Here is a 27,636-nt window from a genome sequence, read left to right on the forward strand (position 1 = left end):
GCGCGAGGCCCCACCCACCTCGCTGTCACACAAGCACCCAGATCGCCCACCGTACCCATACCTCACACGACGGAGACCTGAACGTTTCCCAGATCTAGGGAAGTCCTGTTACTGTGTCTGGTTCACAGATGAGGAAGCCCAGGCCACCAGGTAAGTGACTAATCCAGATCACTGGGGTGGCCTTGGAAGGCAGGCAAGTTTAAGGACGGGGTCTGGAAGGATCTGGAGCCCACCCGCTTGCCACTGCTGCAGTAACCCTCCTTGATTCTTCACCTCCGCACAGCTGGTCACCATCCAAGTTCCCCTCCCCCAACATTGGGGCGTTTGGGGGGCTGCAGGGAGTCAGGCAAACCTCTGGTAAGATGAGGGTGTGGGTCTGGCTGAGAGGCCCCAGGCAATCCCTGACCTGTCCTGTACAGGTGGGGGTAAGCCACTCTCATACATTGGTGAGGGAGTGCAGAGCTTTTGGGAGTGTTCTGTGAGTTGGAAAAATTCATACTGGCTGCTCTGAGCCTTGTCCTAAAAGGCGGCAATCCAAAGCCTTCCAGCTCAGGGCACCCCTGGGGCCCTTCAGATGCCAGTGACAGCCCCTCCTGGCCTAGGAGCTCCTGTCAGGCTTAGAGAATCCTGGGGGACCCCAACAGCAGCTTCCCACTTGTGGGTATCCATGAGAGGTCATATGCTGAGCACCTACTCCATGCCACTCCCCACACCACAGACAGTCCCCATGTCCCATCATATAGCCATTGCAAATTCCCCTCAGGCTTACTTATTCCTGGGGCTTCTTCTGCTCTTTCTACTTTTTGAAAGTGAAAAAGTTGGGTGTGACATGGTGTTAACTTGTCAGCGAAATGATGACAATCCATGCAAGCAAAGCAAAACCAAAATGGATTTTAGGGGTACCTGCAGCCACTCTGGATCAATGAGCTAGCGACAGGATGGTGGACTCCCAGACAAGATGGTGCCACTTGGAACACTCTGCCTTGGCCAGCCCCCTTGATCCCTTCTGATATTCGGCTGATGTTGTCTTGAAGAGCTTCAGATGGGCTCCCACTTCCTACAGGGATGACATCTCCCTTACCTTGCTCCCCCTTGGCCTGAACATAACCGAGCAGATGTTTCTTGTCCTGAGATGCCTCCACAAAAATCTAGGAAAATGCATTTCAACCCAAGAGACTGGGGCAGGTTTGTAACAGAAGCTCCCCCAAGGCCTTGAGGGAGGCCTGAGAGCTGGTATGCAGTGTTTCAGAGAACTGACTTTTAATCCATCCAGAGAAGGCTCTCGCCACATATATGAGTACATATTTGAGGGCAGACATGGTTGACACAGTGAATTGTAACTTTCGGGGATATGACTGGGCCAAGTTCTGGGACCCCATTGAACAAGGCAGTTACAAAGAGCAACCTGATGAAGATGCAGTGAAGCTAAAGCACCAAAAAGAAAAAAGAAGGAAGAGGAGGAGGAGGGGGAGCACAGGAGGGAATACCTCCTAACTTATTCTACAAAGCCAAAGGCATCACAAGAAAGAAGAACTACAGACTACTACCTGTTATGTATATAGATGCAGACTTCCTCAACAAAATACTAGCAGATTGAATCCAGCAACATATAAAAAGGGCCAAGTGGAATTTATCCCAGGAATGCAAGTTAACATAGGAAAATCAAGCAATGTAACATGCCATACTAATAGAATAAAGAACCAAACCACATGATCATCTTAACATATACAGAAAAAAAGCACTCAACACATGAGGAATAAAAGGGAACATCCGCAGCCTGCTATGAAAAACCTTTGGTGGGGCGCCTGGGTGGCTCAGTCGTTAAGTGTCTGCCTTCGGCTGGGGTCATGATCCCAGGGTCCTGGGATTGAGCCCCTCATAGGGCTCCCTGCTCTGTGGGAAGCCTGCTTCTCTCTCTCCCACTCCCCCTGCTCGTGTTCCTTCTCTCGCTGTGTCTCTCTGTCAAATAAATAAATCTTAAAAAAAAACAAACAACCTTTGGCTTATATACTCAATGGTGAAAAACTGAAAGCTTTCCTTTATGATAAAAAAACAACATAAGGATATTGGGGTGCCTGGGTGGCTCAGTTGTTAAGCGTCTACCTTCGGCTCAGGTCATGATCCCAGGATCCTGGGATCAAGCCCTGCATCGGGCTCCCTGCTCGGCGGGAAGCCTGCTTCTCCCTCTCCCACTCCCCCTGCTTGTGTTCCCTCTCTCGTTGTGTCTCTCTCTGTCAAATAAATAAATAAAATCTTAAAAAAAAAAAAAAAAGAACAACATAAGGATGTCTACTCTCACCACTTGTACTCAACATTTTACTGGAGGTAGTAGCCATAGCAATTAGGCAAGGACATGCAATTAAAGGAATCCAAATTGGAAAAGAAGTAAAACTATCTCTAGTCACAGATGACATGATCTCATGTATAGAAAATCCTAAGGAATCTACCCAATGAAATAACTAATAAACAAGTCCAGGAAAAGTGCAGGATACAAGAGCAATATACGGGCGCCTGGGTGGCTCAGTCGTTAAGCGTCTGCCTTCGGCTCAGGTCATGATCCCGGGGTCCCGGGATCGAGTCCCACATCGGGCTCCCTGCTCGGCGGGAAGCCTGCTTCTCCCTCCCCCACTCCCCCTGCTTGTGTTCCTGCTCTCGCTATCTCTCTCTCTGTCAAATAAATAAAATCTTTAAAAAAAAAAAAAAAAAGAGCAATATACATAAATCAGAGGATCTAATGTATAACATGGTAACTATATTTGACAGCACTGTATTACATAATTGAAATTTTCTAAGAGAGTGGACCTTAAATGTTCTCACACAAAAAAAGTAAATATGTGATGTGATGGATGTGTTAATGAACTAGATGGGAAGAATCCTTTCACAGTGTTTAAGGAAATCAAATCATTGTGATGTCTGCCTTAAATATCTTACATTTTTGTTAATTATATCTCAATAAAGCTGGAAAAAAATTCCAAAGTCAATTGTATTCCTATACACTAGCAATGAATCTCCAGAATGAAATTAAGAAAATAACTCTGCTTACATAGTCTCAAAAAGAATAAATATATTTAGGGGCGCCTGTGTGGCTCAGTCGTTAAGTGTCTGCCTTCAGCTCAGGTCATGGTCCCAGGGTCCTGGGATCGAGCCCCACGTCGGTCTCCCTGCTCGGCGGGAAGCCTGCTTCTCCCTCTCCCACTCCCCCTGCTTGTGTTCCCTCTCTCGCTGTGTCTCTCTCTGTCAAATAAATAAATAAAATCTTAAAAAAATATATATATTTATAAAGACATTTAGAATAATATGTCAATTATATCTCAAAAAAGTTGGGAAAAAGGATGCTTAGAATAAATTTAACAAAAGAAATGCAAGACTTGGACACTGAGAACTACTAAACGTCATTGAAAGAAAGTAAAGAAGACCTAAATAAGTGGAAAGACATCCAATGTTCATAGACTGGAAAACAATATATATATATTTTTTTCTTTTTTTTTTTTTAAAGATTTTATTTATTTGACAGAGAGAGACACAGCAAGAGAGGGAACACAAGCAGGGGGAGTGGGAGAGGGAGAAGCAGGCTTCCTGCTGAGCAGGGAGCCTGAGGCGGGGCTCAATCCCAGGACTTTGGGATCATGACCTGAGCTGAAGGCAGTTGCTTAACGACTGAGCCACCCAGGTGCCCCAATATATATATATATTTAAAGATTTTATTTATTCATTTGAGAGAGAGAGAGAGAGCACAAGCAGGGGGAGAGGCAGAGGGAGAGGGAGAAGCAAACCCCCCGCCGAGCTGGGAGCCCGACATGGGGCTCAATTCCAGGACCTGGAGACCATGACCCAAGCCAAAGGCAGATGCCCAACCATCTGAGCCACCCAGGTGCCCCTGGAAGACAGTATTGTTAAGATGACAGTACTCCTCAAATCTGTCTGCAGATGCAATGTAATGCCTATCAAAAGCCCAACTGCCTGTTTTGCAGAAATTATCAAGCTGATCCTAAAATTTATATGGAAATGCAAGGGACCCAGAATAGCCAAAACAATTCTGAAAAAGAACAAAGTTGGAGGGGCGCTTGGCTGGTTCAGTTTGTGGGGCATGTGACTCTTAATCTCAGGGTTGTGAATTGAAGCCCCATGTTGGGTGGAGAGATCACTTAAAAAAATAAAACAATCTGGGGCACTTGGGTGGCTCATTCGGTTAAGTGTCTGCCTTCTGCTCAGGTCATGATCTCAGGGTCCTGGGATGGAGCCCCGAATTTGACTCCCTGCTCAGTGGGGAACCTGTTTCTCCCTTTCCCCCTGCCTGCCCCTCCCCCTGCTTGAACTCTCTCTCTTTCTGTCAAATAAATAAAATCTAAAAAATAATAAAATAAAATAATCTTTAAAAAAGAGAACAAAGTTGGAGTTCTCACACTTCTTGATTTCTAAACTGACTACAAAGCTACAGTATTCAATACAGTGTATTACAGAAAAAAGGGTAGACCTATGAATCAATGGAATACGATTGAGAATCCAGAAACACGACTAATTAATTTTTAAAAATTTCTGTCTAATTTAAATCTATGGCAAATTGATTTTTAAAAAATAGACTTTATTTTTTAGAGCAGTTTTAGGTTCATAACAAAATTGAGCAGATGGTGGAGTTCCCATTCACCCCATATCATCACACATGCACAACCCACCCCCCAACAATCCATACCCCCTACAGGGTGGTACATGTGTTATAATCGGTGAGCCTACATTGACACACCATTATCACTCAGGGTCCATAGTCTACATTAGGGTTCACCCTTGATGTCCTACATTCTATGGGTTTTGACAAATGTAAATGTGTATCCACCGTTATTGTATCATACACAATTGTTTCACTGTCCTAAAAATCCTCTGTGCTTTGCCTATTCCCCCTTTGCTCCACCCTAACCCCTGGCAACCACTGATTGTTTCTGTCTCCATGGTTTTGCCTTTCCCAGAATGTCATGTACTTGGAATCATACGGTATGCAGCCTTTTTAGATTATTATTTTTTTCATTTAGTACTATGCATTTAAGATTCCTCCATATCTTTTCATGGCTTGATAACTCATTTCTTTTCAGTGCTGAGTAATATTACATTATCTATTTATAAATAATGTAATATTACATTACATTATTTATAAATAAACCATAGTTTATTTATCCGTGCATGTACTGAAGGACATCTTGGTTGCTTCCAAGTTTTGGCAATTATGAATAAAGCTACTATAAACATCCATGACCAAGTTTTGGTGTGGACATAAGCTGTCAACTCATTTGGGTAAATATGGGCATATCTTGGAGATATTGCAGGTTGATTCCACTGAATAAAGCAAATAGTGCAATAAAGCAAGTCAAATGAAATTTTTGGTTTCCCAGTGCATATAAAAGTTATGTTTACACTATACTGTAGTCTATTAAGTGTGTAGCAGCATTATGAAAAACAATGTACATACCTTAATGAAAAAGTACTAGGGGTGCCTGGGTGGCTCAGTTGGTTAAGTGTCTGCCTTTGGCTCAGGTCATGATCCCAGGGTTCTGGGATTGAGCCCCACATTGGGCTCCTTGTTTGGTGGGGGGGGGTCTGCTTCTCCCTCTGCCTGCTGCTCCCCCTGCTTGTGCTTTCTCTCTGTCAGTTAAATAAATAAAATCTTTTTAAAAAATGAAAAAAAGAAAAAGTACTTTATTGCTAAAAAATGCTAAGTATCATATGAACTTTCAGTGAGTCAATCTTTTTGCTGGAGGAGAGGGTCTTGCCTTGATGTTGATGGCTGCTGACTGACCAGGGTGGTGGTTGCTGAAGGTTGGGGTGGCTGTGGCAATTTCTTAAAATAAGACATGAAGTTTGCCACATCGATAGACTCTTCCTTCCACAAACAATTTATCTGTAATGTGCGATGCTGTTTGACAGCATTTTATCCCCACTAGAACTTCTTTCAAAATTGGAGTCAATCCTTTCAAACCCTGCCACTGTTTTATCAACTAAGTTAATGATATATTCTTTATCATTTTGTTGTTATTTCAACAATTTCTTTATTTTTTATTTTTTAAATTTAATTTTTTAAAAAGATTTTATTTATTTATTTGACAGAGAGAGAGAGATAGCGAGAGCAGGAACACAGCACGGGGAGTGGGAGAGGGAGAAGCAGGCTTCCCGCCGAGCAGGCAGCCCGATGCGGGGCTTGATCCCAGGACCCTGGGATCATGACCTGAGCCGAAGGCAGACGCTTAACAACTGAGCCACCCAGGCGCCCCAGTTTCTTTTTTTTTTTTTTTAAGATTTTATTTATTTATTTGAGAGAGTGAGAGAGTTGGAGGGGGGAGCAGAGGGAGAGGGACAAGCAGATTCCAAACTGAGCTTGGAGCCCAACGTGGTGTTCGATCCCATGACCTGGAGATCATGACCCCAGCCAAAATCAAGAGTCCGCCACCCAACCAACTGAGCCACCCAGGCGCCCTGTCATTTCAACAATTTTCACAACATCTTCACCAGGAGTAGATTCCATCTCAAGAAATCACTTTCTTTGCTTATCCATAAGTAGCAACTCCTCATCCATTCAAGTTCTATCATGAAATTGTAGCAATTTAGTCATGTCTTCAGGCTCCACTTCTAATTCTAGTTCTGTTGTTATTTCTACCACATCTACAATTACTTCCTCCACTGAAGTCTCGGACCCCTCAATGTTGTGCATGAAGGTTGGAATGTACTTCTTCTAAACTACTGTTGATATTTTGACCTCTTCCCATGAATCAGAAATGTTCTTAATGATATCTAGGATGGTGGGTCCTTTCCACAAGGTTTTCCATTTACTTCACATAGGTCCATCAAAGGACTCACTATCTATGGCAGTTATAGCCTTATGAAATGTATTTCTTTTTTTTTTAAGATTTTATTTATTTATTTGAGAGAAAGCATGAGCAGGGAGAGAGGCAGAGGGAGAGGGGGAGGGACAAGCAGGCTCCCCACTGAGCGGGGAGCCCAATGCAGGGCTTAATCCCAGGACGCTGAGATCATGACCTGAGCCAAAGTCAGATGCTTAACCAACTGAGCCACCCAGTCTCCCTTATGAAATGTATTCTTAAATAAGACTTGAAAGTTGAAATGACTCCTTGATCCATGGGTTGCAGAATGGATGTTGTGTTAGCAGGCGTGAAACCAACATTAATCTCATTGTACATCTCCATCAGAGCTGTTGGGTTACCAGGTGCATTGTCAATGAGCAGTAATATTTTGAAAGGAATTCTTTTTTCTGAGCAGGAGGTCTCAACTGTAAGCTTAAAGTATTCAGTAAACCACCGTTTAAATAGCTGTGCTGTTACTGAGTGCAGAACCCGATGTGGGGCCCGATCTCACAACTTGTGAGACCACGACCTGAGCCGAAACCAAGAGTCAGATGCTTAACTGACTAAGCCACCCAAGCGCTCCACTTCTTTCTTTCTTTTTCTTTCTTTCTTTCTTTTCCTTCCTTTCTTTTCTTTCTTTCTTTCTTTCTTTCTTTCTTTCTTTCTTTCTTTCTTTCTTTCTTTCTTTCTTTCTTTCTTTCTTTTAATGTAATTCTTAAGGGCCGTAGGATTTCTGGAATAGTAAATGAGCAATGGCTTCCATTTTTTTTTAATTTTTTTATTGTTATATTAATCCCCATACATTACATCATTAGTTTTAGATATAGTGTTCCATGATTCATTGTTTGTGCATAACACCCACTGCTCCATGCAGAACGTGCCCTCCTCAATACCCATCACCAGGCTAACCCATCCTCCCACCCCCCTCCCCTCTAGAACCCTCAGTTTGTTTTTCAGAGTCCATCGTCTCTCATGGTTCTTCTCCCCCTCCGATTTCCCCCCCTTCATTCTTCCCCTCCTGCTACATTCTTCTTCTTCTTTTTTTTCTTTCTTAACATATATTGCATTATTTGTTTCAGAGGTACAGATCTGAGATTCAACAGTCTTGCACAATTCACAGCGCTTACCAGAGCACATACCCTCCCCAGTGTCCATCACCCAGTCACCCCATCCCTCCCACCCCACCCCCCACTCCAGCAACCCTCAGTTTGTTTCCTGAGATTAAGAATTCCTCATATCAGTGAGGTCATATGATACATGTCTTTCTCTGTTTGACTTATTTCGCTCAGCATAATACCCTCCAGTTCCATCCACATCGTTGCAAATGGCAAGATCTCATTCCTTTCGATGGCTGCATAATATTCCATTGTATATATATACCACATCTTCTTTATCCATTCGTCTGTCGATGGACATCTTGGCTCTTTCCACATTTTGGCTATTGTGGACATTGCTGCTATAAACATCGGGGTGCACGTACCCTTTCGGATCCCTACTTTTGTATCTTTGGGGTAAATACCCAGGAGTGCAATTGCTGGATCATATGGTAGCTCTATTTTCAACTTTTTGAGGAATCTCCATACTGTTTTCCAGAGTGGCTGCACCAGCTTGCATTCCCACCAACAGTGTAGGAGGGTTCCCTTTTCTCCGCATCCCCGCCAACATCTGTCATTTCCTGACTTGTTAATTTTAGCCATTCTGACTGGTGTGAGGTGGTATCTCATTGAGGTTTTGATTTGGATTTCCCTGATGACAATGGCTTCCATTTAAAGTCACCAGCCGCATTAGCCCCTAATAAGAGAGTCAGCCTGTCCTTTGAAGCTTTGAAGCCAGTCATTGACTTCACCTCTCTAGCTATGAAAGTCCTAGAGGTCATTTTCTTCCAATAAAAAGCTGTTCCTTGTTGTTTAGTGTAGCCACCTTCATGAATTATCTTAGGTAATCTTCTAGAAAACTTGCTGCAGCTTAAGTTATAGAGCCGACTTCTTTCCTTAAACCTCATGAAGCAACCTCTGCTGGCTTTAAACTTTTCTTCTGCAGCTTCCTCACCTCTCTCAGCCTTCATGGAATTGAAGAGAGTTAGGGGATTGCTCTAGATTAGGCTTTGACTTAAGGGAATGTTGTGGCTGGTTTGATTTTCTATCCAGACCACTAAAACTTTCTCCAGATCAGCAATAAAGCTGTGTCTTTTCATTTCTCTATCATTCGTGTGTTCACTGGAGTAGCACTTTTTTTAAAAAAAGATTTTTATTTATTTATTTGAGAGAGAAAGAGCACGCACACGCACAAGAGCATGAAAGGGGGAGGGGCAAAGGGAGAGGGATAAGCAGACTCCCGGCTGAGTGGAGAGCGCAATGCATGGCTGAATCCCAGGACCCTGGGATCATGACCTGATCTGAAGGCAGACACTTAACTGACTGAACCACCCAAGTGCCCCTGGAGTAGTACTTTGAACTTTCTTCAAGAACTTTTCTTTCGCATTCTCAGCTTGGCTAACCGTATGGTGCAAGAGACTAGGTTTTGGCCTATCTTGGCCTTGGGCATGCCTTGCTTACTAAGCTTACTCATTCCTTCCTTTTGATTTAAAGTGAGATACATGACTCTTCTTTTCACCTGAACACTTAGAGGCCATTGCAGGGTTTTAATTGGCCTAATTTCAATATTGTTGTGTCTTACGGAATAGGGAGGCCTGAGGAGAGGGAGAGAGATAGGGAAACAGCCAGTTGGTGGAACAATCAGAACACATACAACATTTATCGATTAAGTTTGCCATTTTATATGGGCATGGTTTGTGGCACCCCATAACAATTACAATAGTAACATCAAAGATCACTGATCACAAATCACCATAACAGATGCAGTAATAATTAAAAAGTTTGAAATATTATGAGAATTGCCAAAATGTGACAAAAGACACAAAGTGAGTAAATACTGTTGGAAAAATGGCACTGATAGACTTGCTCAATGAAGGGTGGCAATGCTCAATGCAATTTATAAGATTTATAAAAAACTCAATAAAGTGAAGCACAATAAAACAAGATATGCCTTTACCAAGGAGTGTGATTCTTGAATCATATGGTAAGAATATGCTTAGTCTTTTAAGAAGCTGCCAAGCTGGGACAAACACCATGAGAATTCCGCAGCCCACACAAAATCATGAAATAACTTGAAGCAAAGTTGAACCTTTCTGAACTGGAATGGGGTTTGAATGAAACTAGCAGTGAAAGCTTGGTATGTGTACTGCTGGCTCCCCCTCGCTGAGGTCAGCTCTGTGTCCCTGGGTGTGGCCAGAGCCCCAGGCGTCTTAGCCTCACAGAGCAGGGACAGACAGACTCAGGCTGCGGTTCCTGCTGTCACCATGGTGCAGCCCTGTGATGCCGTCGGCAGGTAGATGACCGGGATGCACCTGTCTGCCGCCACACCATCCTGTGAACTCTCGTCGGCAGGAGCTGGGGATGGGCCTCAGGAGCAATGTGCTGCATTAGGCTGCCTTGTATGCCAGAGGCTTCCCCGAAGACGCCGTGCAATTCACTCCCTACGTGTTTTTAGACTGAATTGGTCAAAGAAGGCTGAGTGTACTGTTTACCAGCTAAAAGTTGCTGCAGCTGTTTGCAGGGACTTGGCCTTCTAGTTTTGTAATTAAACATTTTATGGATTTTTAAGATTTGTGACATTCAACTAATTTTCACATTTTTTGCAAAGTGAGGGTTTAATATGTTATTTTAGATTTGTGTAATTCAAACTGATGTAAAATGCAATCATGCTATGTTAGGGAGGAGAAAGGAAACGGAAGGGGCGACCGGTGTAAGATGACAGCAAGTACTACAGCTTGGGGTTCCCTTCAAGCATGGCTGCTAATAAAAAGTCCCCTGAAACTTGCAAAAAAAAAAAAAAAAGAAGCTGCCAAGCTGTAACATTTTGCATTCCCACCAGCAATGAATGAGAGTTCCTATTGCTCAGTATCCTCAGCAACATTTGGTAATGTCAGGATTTTGATTTTTGCCATTTTAATAGGTGTATAGTGGTATCTCATTGTTTTTTTAATTTGCAATTCCCTAATGACATATGCTGTTGAGCTTCTTTTCATATGCTTATTTGTCATTTGTATATCTTCTTTGGTAGGTGTCCGTTCAGGTCTTTTGCCCATTTTTATTTGGGTTGTTGGTTTTCTTATTGTTGAGTTTAAGAGTTCTTGGTATATTTTGGATAACAGTCCTTTATCAGATATGTCTTGCAAATATTTTCTCCTAGTCTATGGCTTGTCTTCTCATTCTTTTGATGGCTAATTGATTTTTGGCAATCGTTGCAAACTAATTCAATGTGGGAAAAGAATAGTCTTTTCAACAAACTGTGCTAGGACAACTGGTTATCCACATGCAAATGAATGAAGTTGGACCCTTACCTCACACCACACACATAAATTAACTCAAAATGGACCGAAGATCTAAATGTAAGAGCTGAAATTATAAAACTCTATTGTGACTTTGTTAAACTACATTTTAAAAAAAAGATTATTGGGGCGTCTGGGTGGCTCAGTCGTTAAGCGGCTGCCTTCGGCTCAGGTCATGATCCCAGGGCCCTGGGATCGAGCCCTGCATCAGGCTCCCTGCTCCACGGGAAGCCTGCTTCTCCCTCTCCCACTCCCACTGCTTGTGTTCCCTCTCTCGTGTCTCTCTCTGTCAAATAAATAAATAAAATCTTTTAAAAAATAAAAAAATTAAAAAATTAAAAAAAGATTATTTATTTGAAAGGGAGAGAGAGACAGTGGGTGCACGAGCGTGGGGCAGGGAGACGGGCAGAAGGAAAGGGAGAGAGAAACTTAAGCAGACTCTGTGCTGAGTGCAAAGCCGGATACTTAACTGGCTGCACCACCGAGGCACCCCTTAACATTTGTTAAGTAGAGCCCTGGAGGCACTGGATGGTGAGCCTAGGTTCAAGAAGGTCATAAAAAAATTGAAATAGAGAAGTTTATTACTCACAGGTCCTAGAGGGAATACATAGCATACCCTGAAGGGCCACACCAGGAGGTTAAGGCAGGGTCAGGCAGAGAGCTCAGCAGAACCCGGGGTACATGCCTTTATTAAGATCTATAGGTGGAGTGCTTTGAGGTTCCCAGGCTAAGGCTGGATTGGTCAATTCAGGTTTTGGCAAACTTTGCAGAGGTCTTATCTAAAGAGTGCACAAGGGGAAGGCCCTGGGCGATGCCCGGAGAATGCTTATCACAAGGACAATTAAGAGAGTCGTATCAGGAACTTACATTTACTTGTGACTCTGTGGGCTGTTATCTAGAGCATATACTCTTGGGAGGGATCAGTATCAGTTTAAGGCCCCTGCAGGCTCCTTAGCCACACAAAATAGTTGCTGAGGCAGCAACATTATGGACTAGTTTAGATAAACTCTCAACAAACTCTTAGAAGAAAACAGAGGTGTACATCTTCATGACCATGGGTTAGGCAATGATTTTTTAAAAATATGACACGAAAAATTCAAGCAACCTAAGAAAAGTATAGATAAACTGGACTTCATTGAAATTTAAAACTTTTGTCCTTCAGAGGACACCATCAAGAAAATGAAAAGGCAATAATCCACAGGATGGGAGAAAATATTTGCAAATCATATATATGATAAGGGGGTTGTATCCAGAATATATAAAGAACTCCTACAACCCAACAATAAAAAGATAAGTAGCCTAACTTGGGGGGAGAGGGCCGCTTGGGTGGCTCAGTCAGTTAAGCGTCTGCCTTCTGCTCACTCATGATCTCTGGGTCCTGGGATCAAGCCCGTGTGCTGCCTGCTCAGCAGAAGTCTGCTTCTCCCTCTCCTTCGACATCTCCCCCCCGCTTGTGCTCTCTCTCTCTCACTCACTCTCTCATTCAAATAAATAAATAAAATCTTTTTTTTTAAATGTTTAAAGGTTTTATTTTTTTATTTGACAGAGAGAGAGAGCGCAAGCCAGGGGGAATGGCAGGCAGAGGGAGAGGGAGAAGCAGGCTCCCTGCTGAGCAAGGAGCCCGATGTGGGACTTGATCCCAGGACCCTGGGATCATGACCTGAGCAGAAGGCTGATGCCCAACTGACTGAGCCACCCAGGAGCCCCTAAATAAAATCTTAAAAAAAAAAAAAGGCATGGGGGGGGGTAAAAAATGGGTAAAGGATCAGTAATGGAACAGATAGATGGTAGATATACTTGTGGTGAACATAGCATAATATATAAACTTGTCAAATCACTAAGTTGTACACCTGAAACTAATGTAACATTGTATGTCAACTCTACTCAAATAATAAAAAAATATATATAAATATAGATGGGTAAAAGATCTAAGTAGGCATTTCCCCCAAAGAAAATATACAAACATCCAATAAGCACATGGAAAGATTCTTGTCATCATTAGCCATTAGTGAAAATAAATAAATACATCTTTAAAAAAATATGTATAAAACAGAAATATTTACTGAGAGTTAAGTCCGGGAAAAGTTAGTGACCTCCACCCTAACCACCTTATGAATAATAGGTGCTTGCTACCCTGCTCTCTATCTCCTGCTGTTTTGTGACCCTAGACAGAAGACTTGTCCTTCCTCACCCCACACCCTGACCCTGCCGCCACTCAATTGCACCTCTGCACTTCTGGAATCTGCAAGTATATATATATATATATATTTATTATTTTTAAGTAGGCTCCCTGCCCAATGTGGGGCTCGAACTCACCACCCTGAGATCAAGAGTTACATGCTCCACTGATTGAGCCAGCCACACACCCCGACATATTCTTACGTCAATACACTCTTCTCAACACACTAATTCTTCTTACCCCCAGACCACACTCTATCTGAAATCTGCCAAAGCAACGGAGGAGTGTGGAGCCAGAAAGTTGTTCCCACTGAATACATGGTGGGTGTGTTGCTCAAACCCAGACCATTTGAACTGCCCCTGTGAACATTACCTCATACCTCAATTGACCTAGAAGTGGTAGGTAGGGCAGGAAATCTGCATTTTGCATCTGTGTTTTTGAAAATTTTTACATTATATTTATAAATTATTATAATGTAATCTATGTTTATATTACTATATATATTTTGTATTTATTTATTTATTTATTATATTCTCAATATTTAACTCCTTTTTGGTCCTGCCTTCTATATGAAAATTCTAGTTCATTCAGGTAGTACTTAGAAGAGCCAAGAGAAGCGGCTCTTTTCTTCTGTAGGGTAAACATAGACTCTCCCATGGACCAGCAGCAGGAATGGGGTAGTGAATGGAGGTCATCAAACTCCCTTCCTCCTGTTTCCTTTAACCAAGGTGTGTGAGTGGGTGGGTGGGTAATTCTTTGGCTTTCTGCAATGTGGGGTCTCCTGCCCCGATCCTCACCCTGCGGCCGTATGCACTCCCTAATTGGCCAATGCAATTTGCATCTGTGGCTGGTTTCCAACCCACCCAGTAAAGCCAAACTCCTTGGTCTGGCCACGGTCATGCCGGCCCCACCCAGAACCTTCAATGTCACCTTCTTCTCCGCAGTCCACGTGCTCCTGGCTGAATCTTGCAGCTCTCAGACCTCCCTGTCCGCAGGCCCGCTCTGCCCACGCCATCTATGCCTCTTTGCTGCTTGGAAAACTCGCAATACTTACCTTTGAGACCTCGGTAGATCCTGTCTCCTAGAAGGCGGAACTAACCTTTCCCGCTTTCCTAGAGCTCCCCAGCCACTTCTTGCAGAGAACCTGTCACGTGGTCCACATCATATCCTCTTCTTGCAGAAGTCCTGTTACATCTGGTCCTGAGACACCCAAGACTTAAAAATTCTTACCAGTCCAGGATACTAACATCAGCACCAGTAAAAGGCTACTAACGAAATAACCCTTAAATGTATCTGCTCAAGCTTAAGTCTGCAAAACCCTTTCACCGTTAATAGCCCTTGTCACTTCCAATACACCTGTACAAGTAAAAACTAAAAATGTAGGAAGACTACACTTTACAGACGAACATATGGGGCTCGGGCGGGGTAAGCTATGGTAGCATGGCCTCCACCCCTAATCAGGGGCGCCCCACGGCCACCCCTCCCTAAGCGGGCATTAGTCCCACAGCTTCCTGCCAACGTTGCAAAAGACGCTCAGCCTCTGCATTCCCACCACCAGGTCGCCACTTCCCGCCCAAAGTGATGACCAATCTAAAGCGATTTCGCCGGTCAAGAAAATAGCCAAACACGATTTAGGTCCCGACCTGGGACCCGCCCCCTGAAGCGGTCGGAGCCAATGGCATTCGCGAGAGCAGCGAGCCAATCAGGACGCTGGACGCGTCTGGGCGCGTGCAGGCAGTTGGGCGCGTGGCAGGCAGTTGGGCGCGTGGCATTGCACTGAGAGGAGGTGAAATCCGGCGTGCAACTAGGAGGCGACCACCATGGTATGACGGGAGGTCTCGGGGGGTGGTGAGGCCGTGGGGGACAGACCCAGGTGGCAGTGGGGGGCGCAAGGGTGTCCCTGACTCCGCAGCTCCGGGACGCTTGTGCCACCCAGGAGCGTGCGGGTCAGGGGTTGGCGCCCGCTGCCCTCGCCCTTCCAGACTCTTCTTTCCCTAAGCGACACCAGGTGCTGCACTCGAATTCTCTCGGACTTGTCTCTGTTACTCTGTGGGCTCACGAGGGCGCTTATATATAGATAGGCAGTATTTACAGCGTCTTGAATTAAGAATGGTAGAAAATGCAAATATATGCAGAAAAATCTTGCTTCCTTCATTAGATAAGGTGTGTGTGAATTTATTTATTTATTTATTATTTATTTGGGTTGGTTTATACTTAGAGTTTTCTTAGCACTAAACCAAGCAAACAGTAGATATGCTTATATTCCCCTTTCTTGCACCAAAAGTAGCACACAGTATACACTCTTGCACCTTGTTTTTGCATTGTAGGAGAGATTCAGCGCCCTCCGTATGCACAAAGATCGGCATTGTTGTTTATCGCTGCATAGTATTCTAGTGTATGGCTGTAGATTATTCAGCCTGTTTGGGGTTGCTGGATACTTGGATTTTTTTCCAGTCTTTTATACTTGAAGCTGCAATGAGTAATCATCTGTGCATGTGCCCTTTCTTACTGGTGTAGGTGTATATGCGTTGCCAGAAGTGGATGGCTGTGATTTTGTAGATATTGTCAGATTCCCTTTTATTGGCAACATATGAGAATTCCTGTCTTCCCACAGCAGGCTAGGCTTCTGCCTTTAAGTCATGCATTTTTATATCCTCAGGTCATAGATCTACTAGGTAGTTGGTTGAATTCACACATTAATAGTTTAAACATCAATTGAACCTAGCCAACACCTGTGTCATTGTGCATTTCTAAATAAGCAGTGCCCAAGAGGACAGCCTTAGGTGGAGAGCAACCAGAACAATCTTCTGACAGGACTTCACGTGGTCCAGTTCAAGTTTCACTTGTTCCCACTTAACTGAGGCTGAGAGCTCATCCTGTTTCCTCTGCTGATTACTCTGGCAGCTTCCAAACTTTATATATATGTGTGTTTGTGTGTGTGTGTGTATAGATATATATATACACAAACTATATAATAATTCACTATATAATAATTCATACTAACCTCGGCATTCTCCCTTTGTAAAAGTTGGTTTTGAGGCTTCTCTTATTGGTCATTGCACAGCATGAAATCAAGCTGCTCAAATAAATTACTTGGAGAGGTGAATTATTCCAAGTATAAAGGAAAGGTATCTTCTGTTACCATACAGGTAAAAGGAAGCTTCAAGATTAGAAGATATTTGTGCATTTCATCATTTTCAGGAGCTGTTATTTTTAGCAAAGTTTTCGTCTTAAGAAAGAAAAACACCGTGATTTTTTTAAAAGATTTTATTTATTTATTTGACAGAGAAAGACACAGGGAGAGAGGGAACACAAGCAGGGTGAGTGGGAGAGGGAGAAGCAGGCTTCCCGCTGATCAGGGAGCCCAATGTGGGGCTCGATCCCAGGACCCTGGGATCATGACCTGAGCCGAAGGCAGACGCTTAACGACTGAGCCACCCAGGTGCCCCAAAACACCATGATTTATTCTTTCAGAAGAGCTTTTCCACCATTGCTGCTTGATATGATAGGTTCTTCTCAAGTTGAAATGCCTAAATTTTGATTTTTAAAGTTCAGAGTGCTTAGTTGAACAAACTAAATTAGGAAACTTCTGGGGAGGGGGAGGTGGTGACAAGTTGGTGTGAATATATGTTGGCCATTCTAGGTACTTTGTCTTTGTTAGAAGGGTTTGTGTCTGAGGATGAATTTAAAGCGAATCCCAGCAGCAGAAATTTTGCTTAAAATACAACTTTGTGCATCCCTGAGCCTTATCATAAAGTTGAGTACCTTCTGGAGAATTTGTCCCTGCCTCTAAAGGTAATTTTTTTGGGGGGTGGTACTCAGTATTGCAGTCTGGTTGAATCAGAATTAGACTATCAGCTGTGATTTAGTCCCTTGTCTTTCACTTATTAAAAACAAGGCCAGAAGCCGAATTTGGGGGCTTTAGACCATCAGTCCTAAAAGCTAGGAGATTACAGTGTGGGGTTAGGAAATTAGAAACAACTTGAAGTAGTTTGAGATTTCTTTTCTTTTTCTTTTTTTAGATTTTATTTATTTATTTGACAGAGAGGGAGAGTACAAGCAGGGGGAGCGGCAGGGAGAGGGAGAAGCAGGCTCCTGCCGAGCAGAGAGCCCAACTCGGGGGCCGATCCCAGGACCCCGGGATCATGACCTGAGCTGAAGGTAGACGCTTAACCGACTGAGCCACCCAGGTGCCCCTAGTTTGAGATTTCTGAACTGTAATGTGATCATAATTAGGTAATGGGAAAATAATACCCATGGTTAAAATGGTCTGGGCTTGTTGTCAGAGTGCTGGAGGTTGAGGCAGCTGAGGGTCTTGGCCTTGCTGTTCAGGGCTGTGGTGATGGTGACTGGTGGCAGGAGCAGGGCTGCTCAGGGCTCTGAGATCCACTCTTCCCTCCCACTACAGATCAAACTCTTATTTGAATAATTTGGAATTCATTTTGGTGGAGAATATGGTCTGCTTGGCAAATGTTCCCTGTGCATATGAGAAGAATGTGTATTCTGCTGTGTGGGGTGGAGTATTTTCTAATGTAACTTAGGTCAGTGTGGTTGATAGTGTTGTCCAGGTCTTCTGTGCCCTGACTGATTTCCATCTGGTTGACTCAGTTATTGAGAGAATGTTGAAGTCCTTGATTGTAGATTGTCTATCTCACCCTTCAGTTCTGTTTTTCTTTGAATATTTTGAAGTTCTGTATCAAGAAGCTGTGACTCTAATGATACATAACCATTATGGATTGTTCCAGCTTCCTGTTGAATTGGTCCCTTTACCATTATGAAATGACCCCTTTCCTTAGTAAAATATTTTGCTTTGAAAGCAACAGTGTTGGTCCTGGCCTGCTCTATCCCACACCAGGCTGAGTGCCCTCTTCCACCTGGCCTCCTGTGAGCCGTGTGCTGTCAGCCAGGTGTGACCCAGGCAGCCCCCTCACCAGGGACAGTGCCAGGAACTTAGACACTCTGTGTTCCCGCCCACTGTGGTGCGCTTGGAGGAGTGGGAGACAAGTGGCGGAGTGGGAGGCTCCAGGCTCACCACCTTGTCCCTATGTGCCCAAGTGATGTCACTGCCCTGCCGTGTGCTGGTGCACTCCTCCCAGCCCTTCTGCCCTGCCTCATCCAGGGTGGTGTTTCCTCTAAACCTGCTTGGAGGAACACCTGATGGGCCCATCCCATCCATTCCAACTCCCTTCTGCTAGACCAAGGTCAGTCTGTATGCTAACAGCAAGCCAGTGTCAGGAGAAAATAAAATGAAATCAAAACCATACTGTTCATCTGGCCACTCCAGCTTGCCTTTGGTTTAGCCTTAGCGTGGTATATCATTTTCCATCCTTTACTTTTGAACCTGTCTCTGGGCTTCTTGTAGTTAGCTTATAGTTAGGTCTTGCTTTTTCTCTGACAATCTGCCTGTTAATTAGATATTTTCATTTAATTTTTAATGATGTTTAATGTGATTATTGGTATGGTTGGGTTTAAATCTACCAGGTTGCTATTTGTTTTCTGTTTATCTCCTGTTTGTTCCCTTTTTCCTCTTTTGGATTATTTTTATGATTCCATTTTATCTTTTTTTATTAGCTTTGTGGCTATACCACTTCGTTTTATTTTTTTGTGGTTACTCTGGGGATTATAGAGCACATCTTCAGTCAGTCACAGTCTGCTCTCAGGTGATATTATACCATGTCCCAGCAGTATACTTCCATTTCTCCTCCTTGGCCTCTGTGCTACTGTTGGTCGTGTTTTAATTTTATACGAGCTATAAACCCCACAGTAAATCATTGTTTTTGCTTTAACCTTCAATTATATTTTTAAAATACAATAAAAAGTCTTTTATGTTTGCCCACATGTTTAGCAGTTTTGGTATTCTTCATTGCTTTGTGTAGTTCCAGTGTTCCGTCTAGTGTTTTCCTTCTGCCTGGTGTAATTCTTTCAACATTTCTTGTAGTAGTGATCTGCTGATTATTAATTCCCTCAGTTTTTGAATGTCTGACAAAGTCTTTATTTTGCCTCTTTTTTTTTTAGTTTTATTGAGCTATCACTGTCATAAAGTAAAAATAAATTGTATAATTTGACAAGGTTTAACATTTATGTATTTTTAACTCAATCAAATCTATTGTATTATAATTATTTACCAGTTAGTATTTCTGTAAAGTTTTTAATTTAGACAACTGCCAATTACATGATTAAACTTATGAATGCAGTAAAATCTAGACAGAATTAGAACAGGTCTTTCAGGGGCGCCTGGGTGGCTCAGTCGTTAAGCGTCTGCCTTTGGCTCAGGTCATGATCCCAGGGTCCTGGGATCGAGTCCCCCATTGGGCTCCCTGCTTCGCGGGAAGCCTGCTTCTCCCTCTCCCACTTCCCCTGTTTGTGTTCCCTCTCTCACTGTCTCTCTCTCTGTCAAATAAATAAAATCTTTAAAAAACAAAACAAAACAGGTCTTTCAGGGGCACCTGGGTGGCTCAGTTGTTAAGTGTCTGCCTTCGGCTCAGGTCATGATCCCAGGGTCCTAGGATCGAGTCCCCCATTGGGCTCCCTGCTCCGCGGGAAGCCTGTTTCTCCCTCTCCCACTCCCCCTGCTTGTGTTCCCTCTCTTGCTATGTCTCTCTCTGTCAAATAAGTAAAATCTTAAAAAAAACAAACAAAAAACCAGGTCTTTCAAAACACTGATCTTTTAGCAGTGCAGAGGCTCTCCCTTGGTTAGTTTTTTTTTTTTTTTAAGGTTTAACTTTTATTAACATATTGATAATTCATGAAACCATCACCTCAATAAAGATAATAGAACTCCTGTTACTCCAAAAGTTTCCTCCTACCCCTTTGAAAATCCTCCCTCTTGCCACTCCTGCCCCACTAATAACCTTCTTAAATGTATTTTCTAGAATTTTATAATATGGGATTATTGAGTTCATTTTTTGTTGTTTGAATTCGTTCATACACTAAGTTGCTTTGAGATTCATCCATGTTGCTGAGTATCACCTTTTTTGTGGTAAAATACACATGGCACCAAGCTTACCATTTTAACCATTTAAGTATAATTTAGTTGCATTAAGTATAGTCATATGTTCCATAAATATCACCACTTCTATTCTAGAACTTTTCTGTCATCCTCACATTTTTTTTAAAGATTTTATTTATTTATTTGACAGAGAGAGACAGAGCGAGAGAGGGAACACAAGCAGGGGGAGTGGGAGAGGGAGAAGCAGGCTTCCCGTGGAGCAGCCCGATGCGGGGCTCGATCCCAGGACCCTGGAATCATGACCTGAGCCGAAGGCAAATGCTTAACTGACTGAGCCACCCAGGCGCCTCTCCCCAACCTTTTCCTCTGTAATATATAATCAGCTGTTAATTCCATCCAGTGTGTTTTGCATTTCAGGCATTCTTTTATCATTAGCAGTTTGATATAGGTCTTTCTTACCTCTCTTCATTTTCTCTTCTACCTTCCTGAGATATGGATACATAATACTATTTTAATGTTCTCATGTACTAGTTCTGTCATCAACTAGTTCGTCAGTTTGTATTGATTACTTTTTCTTTTCATATGGTCATATATTCTGTGTGTGTGTGTGTGTGTGTTTATACCTGTTTAGATTGACATTATGAATTTTAAATTGTTGGGTGCTAGGGTTTGTTTTTTGTTTTGGGGTGTTTTTTTTGGTATTGCCTTAACTATTTTTAGGCTTTCTTCTGGGATGCTATTAAATACCTAGAAATAATTTGATCCTTTTGAGGCTTGCTTTTAAGCTTTAGGTGAGTTCCAAACAGCCTTTAGTGTAGGTCTCATTTGGCCCCACTACTGAGGACTCCCTTCGGTGCTTTGTGAGTTAGAAGGCCTTTCCTTCATGGCTAATGTGAGGTCAGGAGTCCGTCACACATGGGTGCTGAGTGCTGTTCCACTGTAGACTCAAGTGGGACTCTGCTGATGTCCACAGGGTTCTTTCTGTGCAACTCTCTCCCCTCCACTATTAGCACCATGGTTTCTATATGCTTTGGCCTCCCTGAACACTGAATTCTCTCTCAACTCGGGGAGGTCCCTGGGCTTTGGGTTTCCTCCCCCACCCCCCCCACCCCCTGCAGCCTGGAAACTTCCCAGCAGTCTTCCGGGACAATGCTAAGGGTTACATTGTTTGAATCACTGTCTTGTGCTGCCTGTTTCCCATGACTATAAACTTATTTTATATATTTTGTCTGATTTTCTAAGCCGTTGTTTCTATTAATTTTTAACATTACTTACTGATGGCTTGGAAGACTAACTTATAGTGAGTCTATTGCTATTCATAGTTTAAGTGTATGTACATCCATGTTGGATAGATAAGTGTTCAGATATAAAATTATCATGGAAGCTCATGGGATGTAATGTCTGAGGAGATCTTAAGACAACAAAATATCTTACAAATACTAACTTATGATTTTGGGTCTCATTTGCATGCCATATAATGTCAATTGCCTTGAAAACAAGGAGGTCTCAACGTTTATGTTCTGGTTCCCAGCGCGAGTGCATCTCTATCCACGTGGGGCAGGCAGGTGTCCAGATCGGCAATGCCTGCTGGGAACTGTACTGCCTTGAACATGGAATTCAGCCTGATGGTCAGATGCCAAGTGACAAAACCATCGGCGGTGGGGATGACTCGTTCAACACATTCTTCAGCAAGACTGGGGCTGGCAAGCATGTGCCCAGAGCGGTGTTTGTGGACCTGGAACCCACCGTGGTCGGTAGGTCCTGGGGCACTTGGGCGGCTTTCCTGGGACAGTGGGAGGGCCTCCCTGCGCTCCTTTGACTCCTTCCACAGAAAGGATGGGACGTGCAAGTATATGCCTGTGGCTGTGTTAGGTGAGAAACTACAGGGTTAGTGCTTCAAGTGTCTTTGGCACCGAGGCTCCTCATTTAGGAGAACCTAATGTGCAGAAAAGAGGGGCTGGTAATAGATTCACTCGTGGCCGCCTCAGACCCAGGCAGGTGGTTGTGTGGACCCGGTGCCGGGTCTCGGGTCCCTCCTTAACGCTGCCCACGTGGTGATGCTGGTGCACGAGAGTCGTGACCTGCGTCTTAGACATGGAAGGTAAATAGAGAGCATTCCTTGGGATCCTCCAGCTGAGAAGCCTGAGGGGGTGGCCAGGGAGAGCTGCCAAGAGAGGGCACCTTTCAGGGGCCACCCGGGAGAAGACAGAACGTCAGCCTGAAGCGTGTGAGCCGCAGGCCACCTAGGGTGCCCTGACGGGACTGCCTGGCAGATGTCATGCTGACCTGGTGACTGTCTAGTATGTCAGGGCTTTTTAGTCACACTCCTTGTGTGTAGCTACAGATGGGAAGAAATAATCGCGTGTGTGCGGGTGTGAGCTTTTTCCCTTCTTTGGGAACCAGTCAGATTGGACTTTGTACCTCCAGTGGACTTGCCCTGCTAGAGCCACAGACCGCAGTTGTGGTCTGCATGTCACACAGAGACGTTTCCTGTGAGACGCCGATGCTGCCGACCCCCAAGGCACAGCCCGTGCGTGGTAGATCCCCGAAGAGTCCCCGAATCCCTCCCTGTCGGTGAATTAACAACAGGCCTTAAAGACCCGCGGCCCACGCGTCCTCTTTGTAGATGAAGTGCGCACGGGGACCTACAGGCAGCTCTTCCACCCAGAGCAGCTGATCACCGGGAAGGAGGACGCAGCCAATAATTATGCCAGAGGCCATTATACCATCGGCAAGGAGATCGTCGACCTGGTCCTGGACCGGATCCGGAAACTGGTAAGGGGGCGCCGAGAGGGCTTCCTGTGGACGCTGCCCTGGACGGGAGGGTGGCGGGGATGGGGACCGGGAGGTCATTTTGGCCAAACCCCAGGCCAGAATCTTGAGTCCACGTCTTCCTTCACGAGTGGCTTCAGTGCATCCGTCGTCCACCCATCTTCACGTCTGCCTTGCTTTGCTTCTGAGTGTCACGTGTGTGCGCTGCGGCCGATTCGAACGCGTAGTGTCCTGCAGAGGAAAAGAGGAGTGACCGTGGCTCGCTGGAGGTCGGCGGTGTGGCTTCTGCAGGCACTGACTCACGGTCTGTGCTTTCTCTCAGGCGGATCTGTGCACGGGGCTGCAGGGCTTCCTCATCTTCCACAGTTTCGGGGGCGGCACCGGCTCTGGCTTCGCGTCTCTGCTCATGGAGCGGCTGTCGGTGGACTACGGCAAGAAGTCCAAGCTGGAATTTGCCATTTACCCAGCCCCCCAGGTGTCCACGGCCGTGGTGGAGCCCTACAACTCCATCCTGACCACCCACACGACCCTGGAGCATTCCGACTGTGCCTTCATGGTGGACAACGAAGCCATCTACGACATATGTCGGCGCAACCTGGATATCGAGCGGCCCACGTACACCAACCTCAATCGTCTGATCGGGCAGATCGTGTCCTCCATCACGGCCTCCCTGCGATTTGATGGGGCCCTGAACGTGGACTTGACGGAATTCCAGACCAACCTGGTCCCATACCCCCGCATCCACTTTCCCCTGGCCACGTACGCCCCGGTCATCTCTGCCGAGAAGGCCTACCACGAGCAGCTGTCCGTGGCCGAGATCACCAATGCCTGCTTCGAGCCAGCCAACCAGATGGTCAAGTGTGACCCTCGGCACGGCAAGTACATGGCCTGCTGCATGTTGTACAGGGGGGACGTGGTCCCAAAAGATGTCAACGCGGCCATCGCCACCATCAAGACCAAGCGCACCATCCAGTTTGTGGATTGGTGCCCGACTGGATTTAAGGTAGGACTGGGTAATGTGGTGTGGTTTTACCTGTCAGCAGCAGCAGACCAAGCACAGAATGCCCTTTGTGGAGAATACCTCCATTTCTTGGCAGCCAGCCCCTTGGTTATAAATTAGGGAGCCAGAGTGATAATTTATTCATTGGTGCCTTTTGAACTTCCTTCCTGAGGAATCACACTATATATCTGTGGTGAGAATTTTTTTTTTGACAGGAAATTTTTGGAATGATTTTTGTTCCTTCTTTTGGGTGGTGAATTAGTGTGGGGAAATGTAGTTTGGATTTAGAAATGTAGAAATTTTCAAAGCATTTTGACAATTTATGTGGATATATGAAATTGGGGCATTATTATAAACATTGCTGTCACTAAAACCCACTTTATTCCACAGGCATTTAGAAATTAAACCCAATTTAAATGTTCCATGCAGTGTTTGATTTAAAGAAAAACTTTCATGAATATTTTTGGGATAAAATGGCAACATATTTATTTCTCATTTGGTAAGCTCAACAATTTTGGCCTGAGTTTGCCTCCAACATAGTTTATACCAGCCTTCCATTCGATACAGGGTAGGAAACTTGCTGTCGCTTTGCAGCTTTGTCCAGTACTTGAATACTAAACCCTATCAATGCTTTCCATCTGGGAAAATGGGCTTCTCTCTGCCTTGCTTTTCATGCCGTCTCTGTTGGCTCAGAACTCACCGCTTCTGGTGGGCTTGCTGCACTGGGTCCTTTTTTTTTTTTTTTTTAAAGATCTTATTTATTTATTTGAGAGAGAGAATGAGATAGAGAGAGAGAGCATGAGAAGGGGGAGGGTCAGAGGGAGAAGCAGACTCCCCGCCGAGCAGGGAGCCCGATGCAGGACTCGATCCCGGGACTCCAGGATCATGACCTGAGCCGAAGGCAGTGGCTTAACCAACTGAGCCACCCAGGCGCCCGCTGCACTGGGTCCTTAACCAGCACTTTCTACTCTGGGTTCAGGGGTCAGCACGGTTGGCAGACCAGCCACCTAGTTTTGTAAATAAAATTTTGTGTGAACACAGCCACACCTGTTAATTGGTGTGTCATTGTGGCTGCTTTTGTGCTACAAAGACAGAATTAGTAATTGTGACCGAGACCATGTGGCCTGCCCAGCCTCGGATATGTGCTGTCTTGCCCTTTATAGACAAAGTTTGCTGAGCCCAGTTCTAATTGACCCTATGTATTGCTGCCCAAATCTCTGGTCACATTGTCCCCTGGTTTGGAAACTATTCTAGAATGCCTCCCCTTTGGTCCCAGCCCTTGAATATCACCCCCATTCTCCTACTTAGCACACAAATAGGCCATCTCCTGTTGCAGCAGTAGCAACAGTCTTCGGACCTCTGACAGCGTTCCTGTCATCCTGTGATGCACAGACTGGCTCACTCGATGGGAGTCGGGGGTATGATCTCCCCTCGTGATAAAACCATAGTGCTCTGACTTGAGTGGAAGAGGTTTCAGCTACAGAAATGAATCCCCAACTGTGGAAGCCTATGGAGAAAATAATATCTGAAGAATAGAAAGTAGTATCTATCTATCTATATATCTATGTATCTATCATCTGTCTATTTATTTTATTATTTATTTATTTTTAGGATTAACTTTAAGTGCCTTTTATTCCAGTAGTATCCCTTTTTAGAAGAAACAGTCCTGTTACCTGAGCACCTCACAGGGCTCAGGTGCTGGGACACAGCCCTTCCGGCAGCTTGGGCCCGAGCCAGGCTGGCCGGCTCCAGGGCTCCTTTTTCCCCATTGTCCTTGTCTAGAAACCAGCAGCTTACTCACCTGACACCTCGCCTGGCACGAAGAAGGCACCTACATGTCTTCTGTTTCCATGAAAGCAGCCACCATTTCTGGGTTTGACTGAAGCTTCACAGACTGTTTTCTTTTCTTCCCCTTCTCTCGCAGGTGGGCATCAACTACCAGCCCCCCACCGTCGTCCCCGGGGGTGACCTGGCCAAGGTGCAGCGGGCTGTGTGCATGCTGAGCAACACTACCGCCATTGCCGAGGCCTGGGCCCGCCTGGACCATAAGTTTGACCTCATGTACGCAAAGCGGGCCTTTGTGCACTGGTACGTGGGGGAAGGCATGGAGGAAGGGGAGTTCTCTGAGGCCCGGGAGGACCTGGCAGCTCTGGAGAAAGATTATGAAGAGGTGGGTGTGGATTCCGTGGAAGCAGAGGCCGAAGAAGGGGAAGAATACTGAATGGGAGTGGGGCTGGCAGGGGTTCTCCTCCCCCCACCCCCTCCTGCCACCCTGCAGCACATCTTGTTTCCAGTTGTTTACAATTAAAGTTTCTCTAAAAGCGTCTGTCTATGTGATGCACAACGGGACACACATCTCTGCCGGCAGGGATGGGTAGGACCCCAAGGCCTGCTGGGCCTCGTGGAAGGCTGTCCCGGGCTGCACTGTAGGAGTGCGGTGCGGCCCTACTTACATCTGTAAGGAGCCACTGTTGATGTGACATGACCTGGGGAAACCCTCCAAATCGAGGTTTCAAAGCACAAAGATTTCCTAGATTCTAGGAAAATGGAGTTAGATTTTCAGTTGTGTTTGTCATTTTTCAGGCTTCTCTGTTAATGGCACATGGTCAGAGTTTGGAACGAAGTTTGAACATCTGAGGTCCATGGAAGGGGGCTGTTGACAAAGTCCCTAACACTGTGGGTCACGTGTAGGGTGAGGACATTTTTTTTTTTAAAGATTTTATTTATTTATTTGACAGAGACACAGCGAGAGAGGGAACACAAGCAGGGGGAGTGGGAGAGGGAGAAGCAGGCCTCCCGCGGAGCAGGGAGCCCGACGCGGGGCCCGATCCCAGGACCCTGGGATCACGACCCGAGCCGAAGGCAGACGCTTAACCGACTGAGCCACCCAGGCGCCACGGGTGAGGACATTTTTAGGGGGGAAAGATCTTACTGGATTTTGCATGGCATTCACAGCCCACAGGGTGAGCTCTAGGTTACAACACAGTTCATCTTTGACTTCGCTGTGCACGTACCCTATATGACAGCATCCCCCCTCCATACTCAGGCGCTTACAGCTGAGCACCCTAGGAACAGTCTCGGCAAAAGCACTGTACCTTTCCCTTTAGCAAAACACGTTGACGCCCATTTATAGAAGATCTAGGAATACAGTTGACCCTTGAACAACAGGAGTTTGAATGGTACGGGGTCAATTGTATAGATTTTTTACAGCATGGTAGTGTAAATGTATTTTCCTTTCTTTAGCTTCCTCTTATGGTAAGAAATACAGTCTGTAATACATATACGAAGTATGTACTAATCGGCTTTATATTATTGGTAAGGCTTCCTGTTAACGGTAGGCTACTAGTAGGTAAGCTTTGGGGATTCAGAAGTTATACTCAGATTTTCAACTATGCAGGGGGTTGGTGCCCCTAACCCTTGTGTCATTCAAGGGCCACTGTACAGATATTTTCTCTCCAACCTGAAAATAAGGTACAGGAGGGTGCAATCACTGGTTTAAGT

General features: G+C 44.8%; 1 protein-coding gene across 1 annotated transcript; it reads left to right on the top strand.

The window, feature by feature from the left end:
* The first annotated feature begins 69 nt into the window (after window positions 1–69).
* Window positions 70–26,374, top strand: LOC116627728 (tubulin alpha-3 chain-like). The gene is made up of 5 exons (XM_032397611.1): window positions 70–150; window positions 21,895–22,117; window positions 22,990–23,138; window positions 23,458–24,138; window positions 26,060–26,374. Exons 2-5 carry the CDS (start codon window positions 21,997–21,999, stop codon window positions 26,354–26,356), a joined length of 1,248 nt encoding a protein of 415 aa, XP_032253502.1. The 5' UTR covers window positions 70–150; window positions 21,895–21,996; the 3' UTR covers window positions 26,357–26,374.
* The last annotated feature ends 1,262 nt before the right edge of the window (window positions 26,375–27,636 follow it).

The sequence above is a fragment of the Phoca vitulina genome, unplaced genomic scaffold, assembly GCF_004348235.1.
Source record: "Phoca vitulina isolate PV1807 unplaced genomic scaffold, GSC_HSeal_1.0 scaffold100, whole genome shotgun sequence".
NCBI lineage: Eukaryota > Metazoa > Chordata > Mammalia > Carnivora > Phocidae > Phoca > Phoca vitulina.

Coding starts and splice junctions, on each gene's coding strand:
- LOC116627728 (XM_032397611.1), top strand. CDS start 21,997: ATGCCAAGTGACAAAACCATCGGCGGTGGGGATGACTCGTTCAACACA. Junction 22,118..22,989: donor CCTGGAACCCACCGTGGTCG/GTAGGTCCTGGG, acceptor TCCTCTTTGTAG/ATGAAGTGCGCACGGGGACC. Junction 23,139..23,457: donor TGGACCGGATCCGGAAACTG/GTAAGGGGGCGC, acceptor GCTTTCTCTCAG/GCGGATCTGTGCACGGGGCT.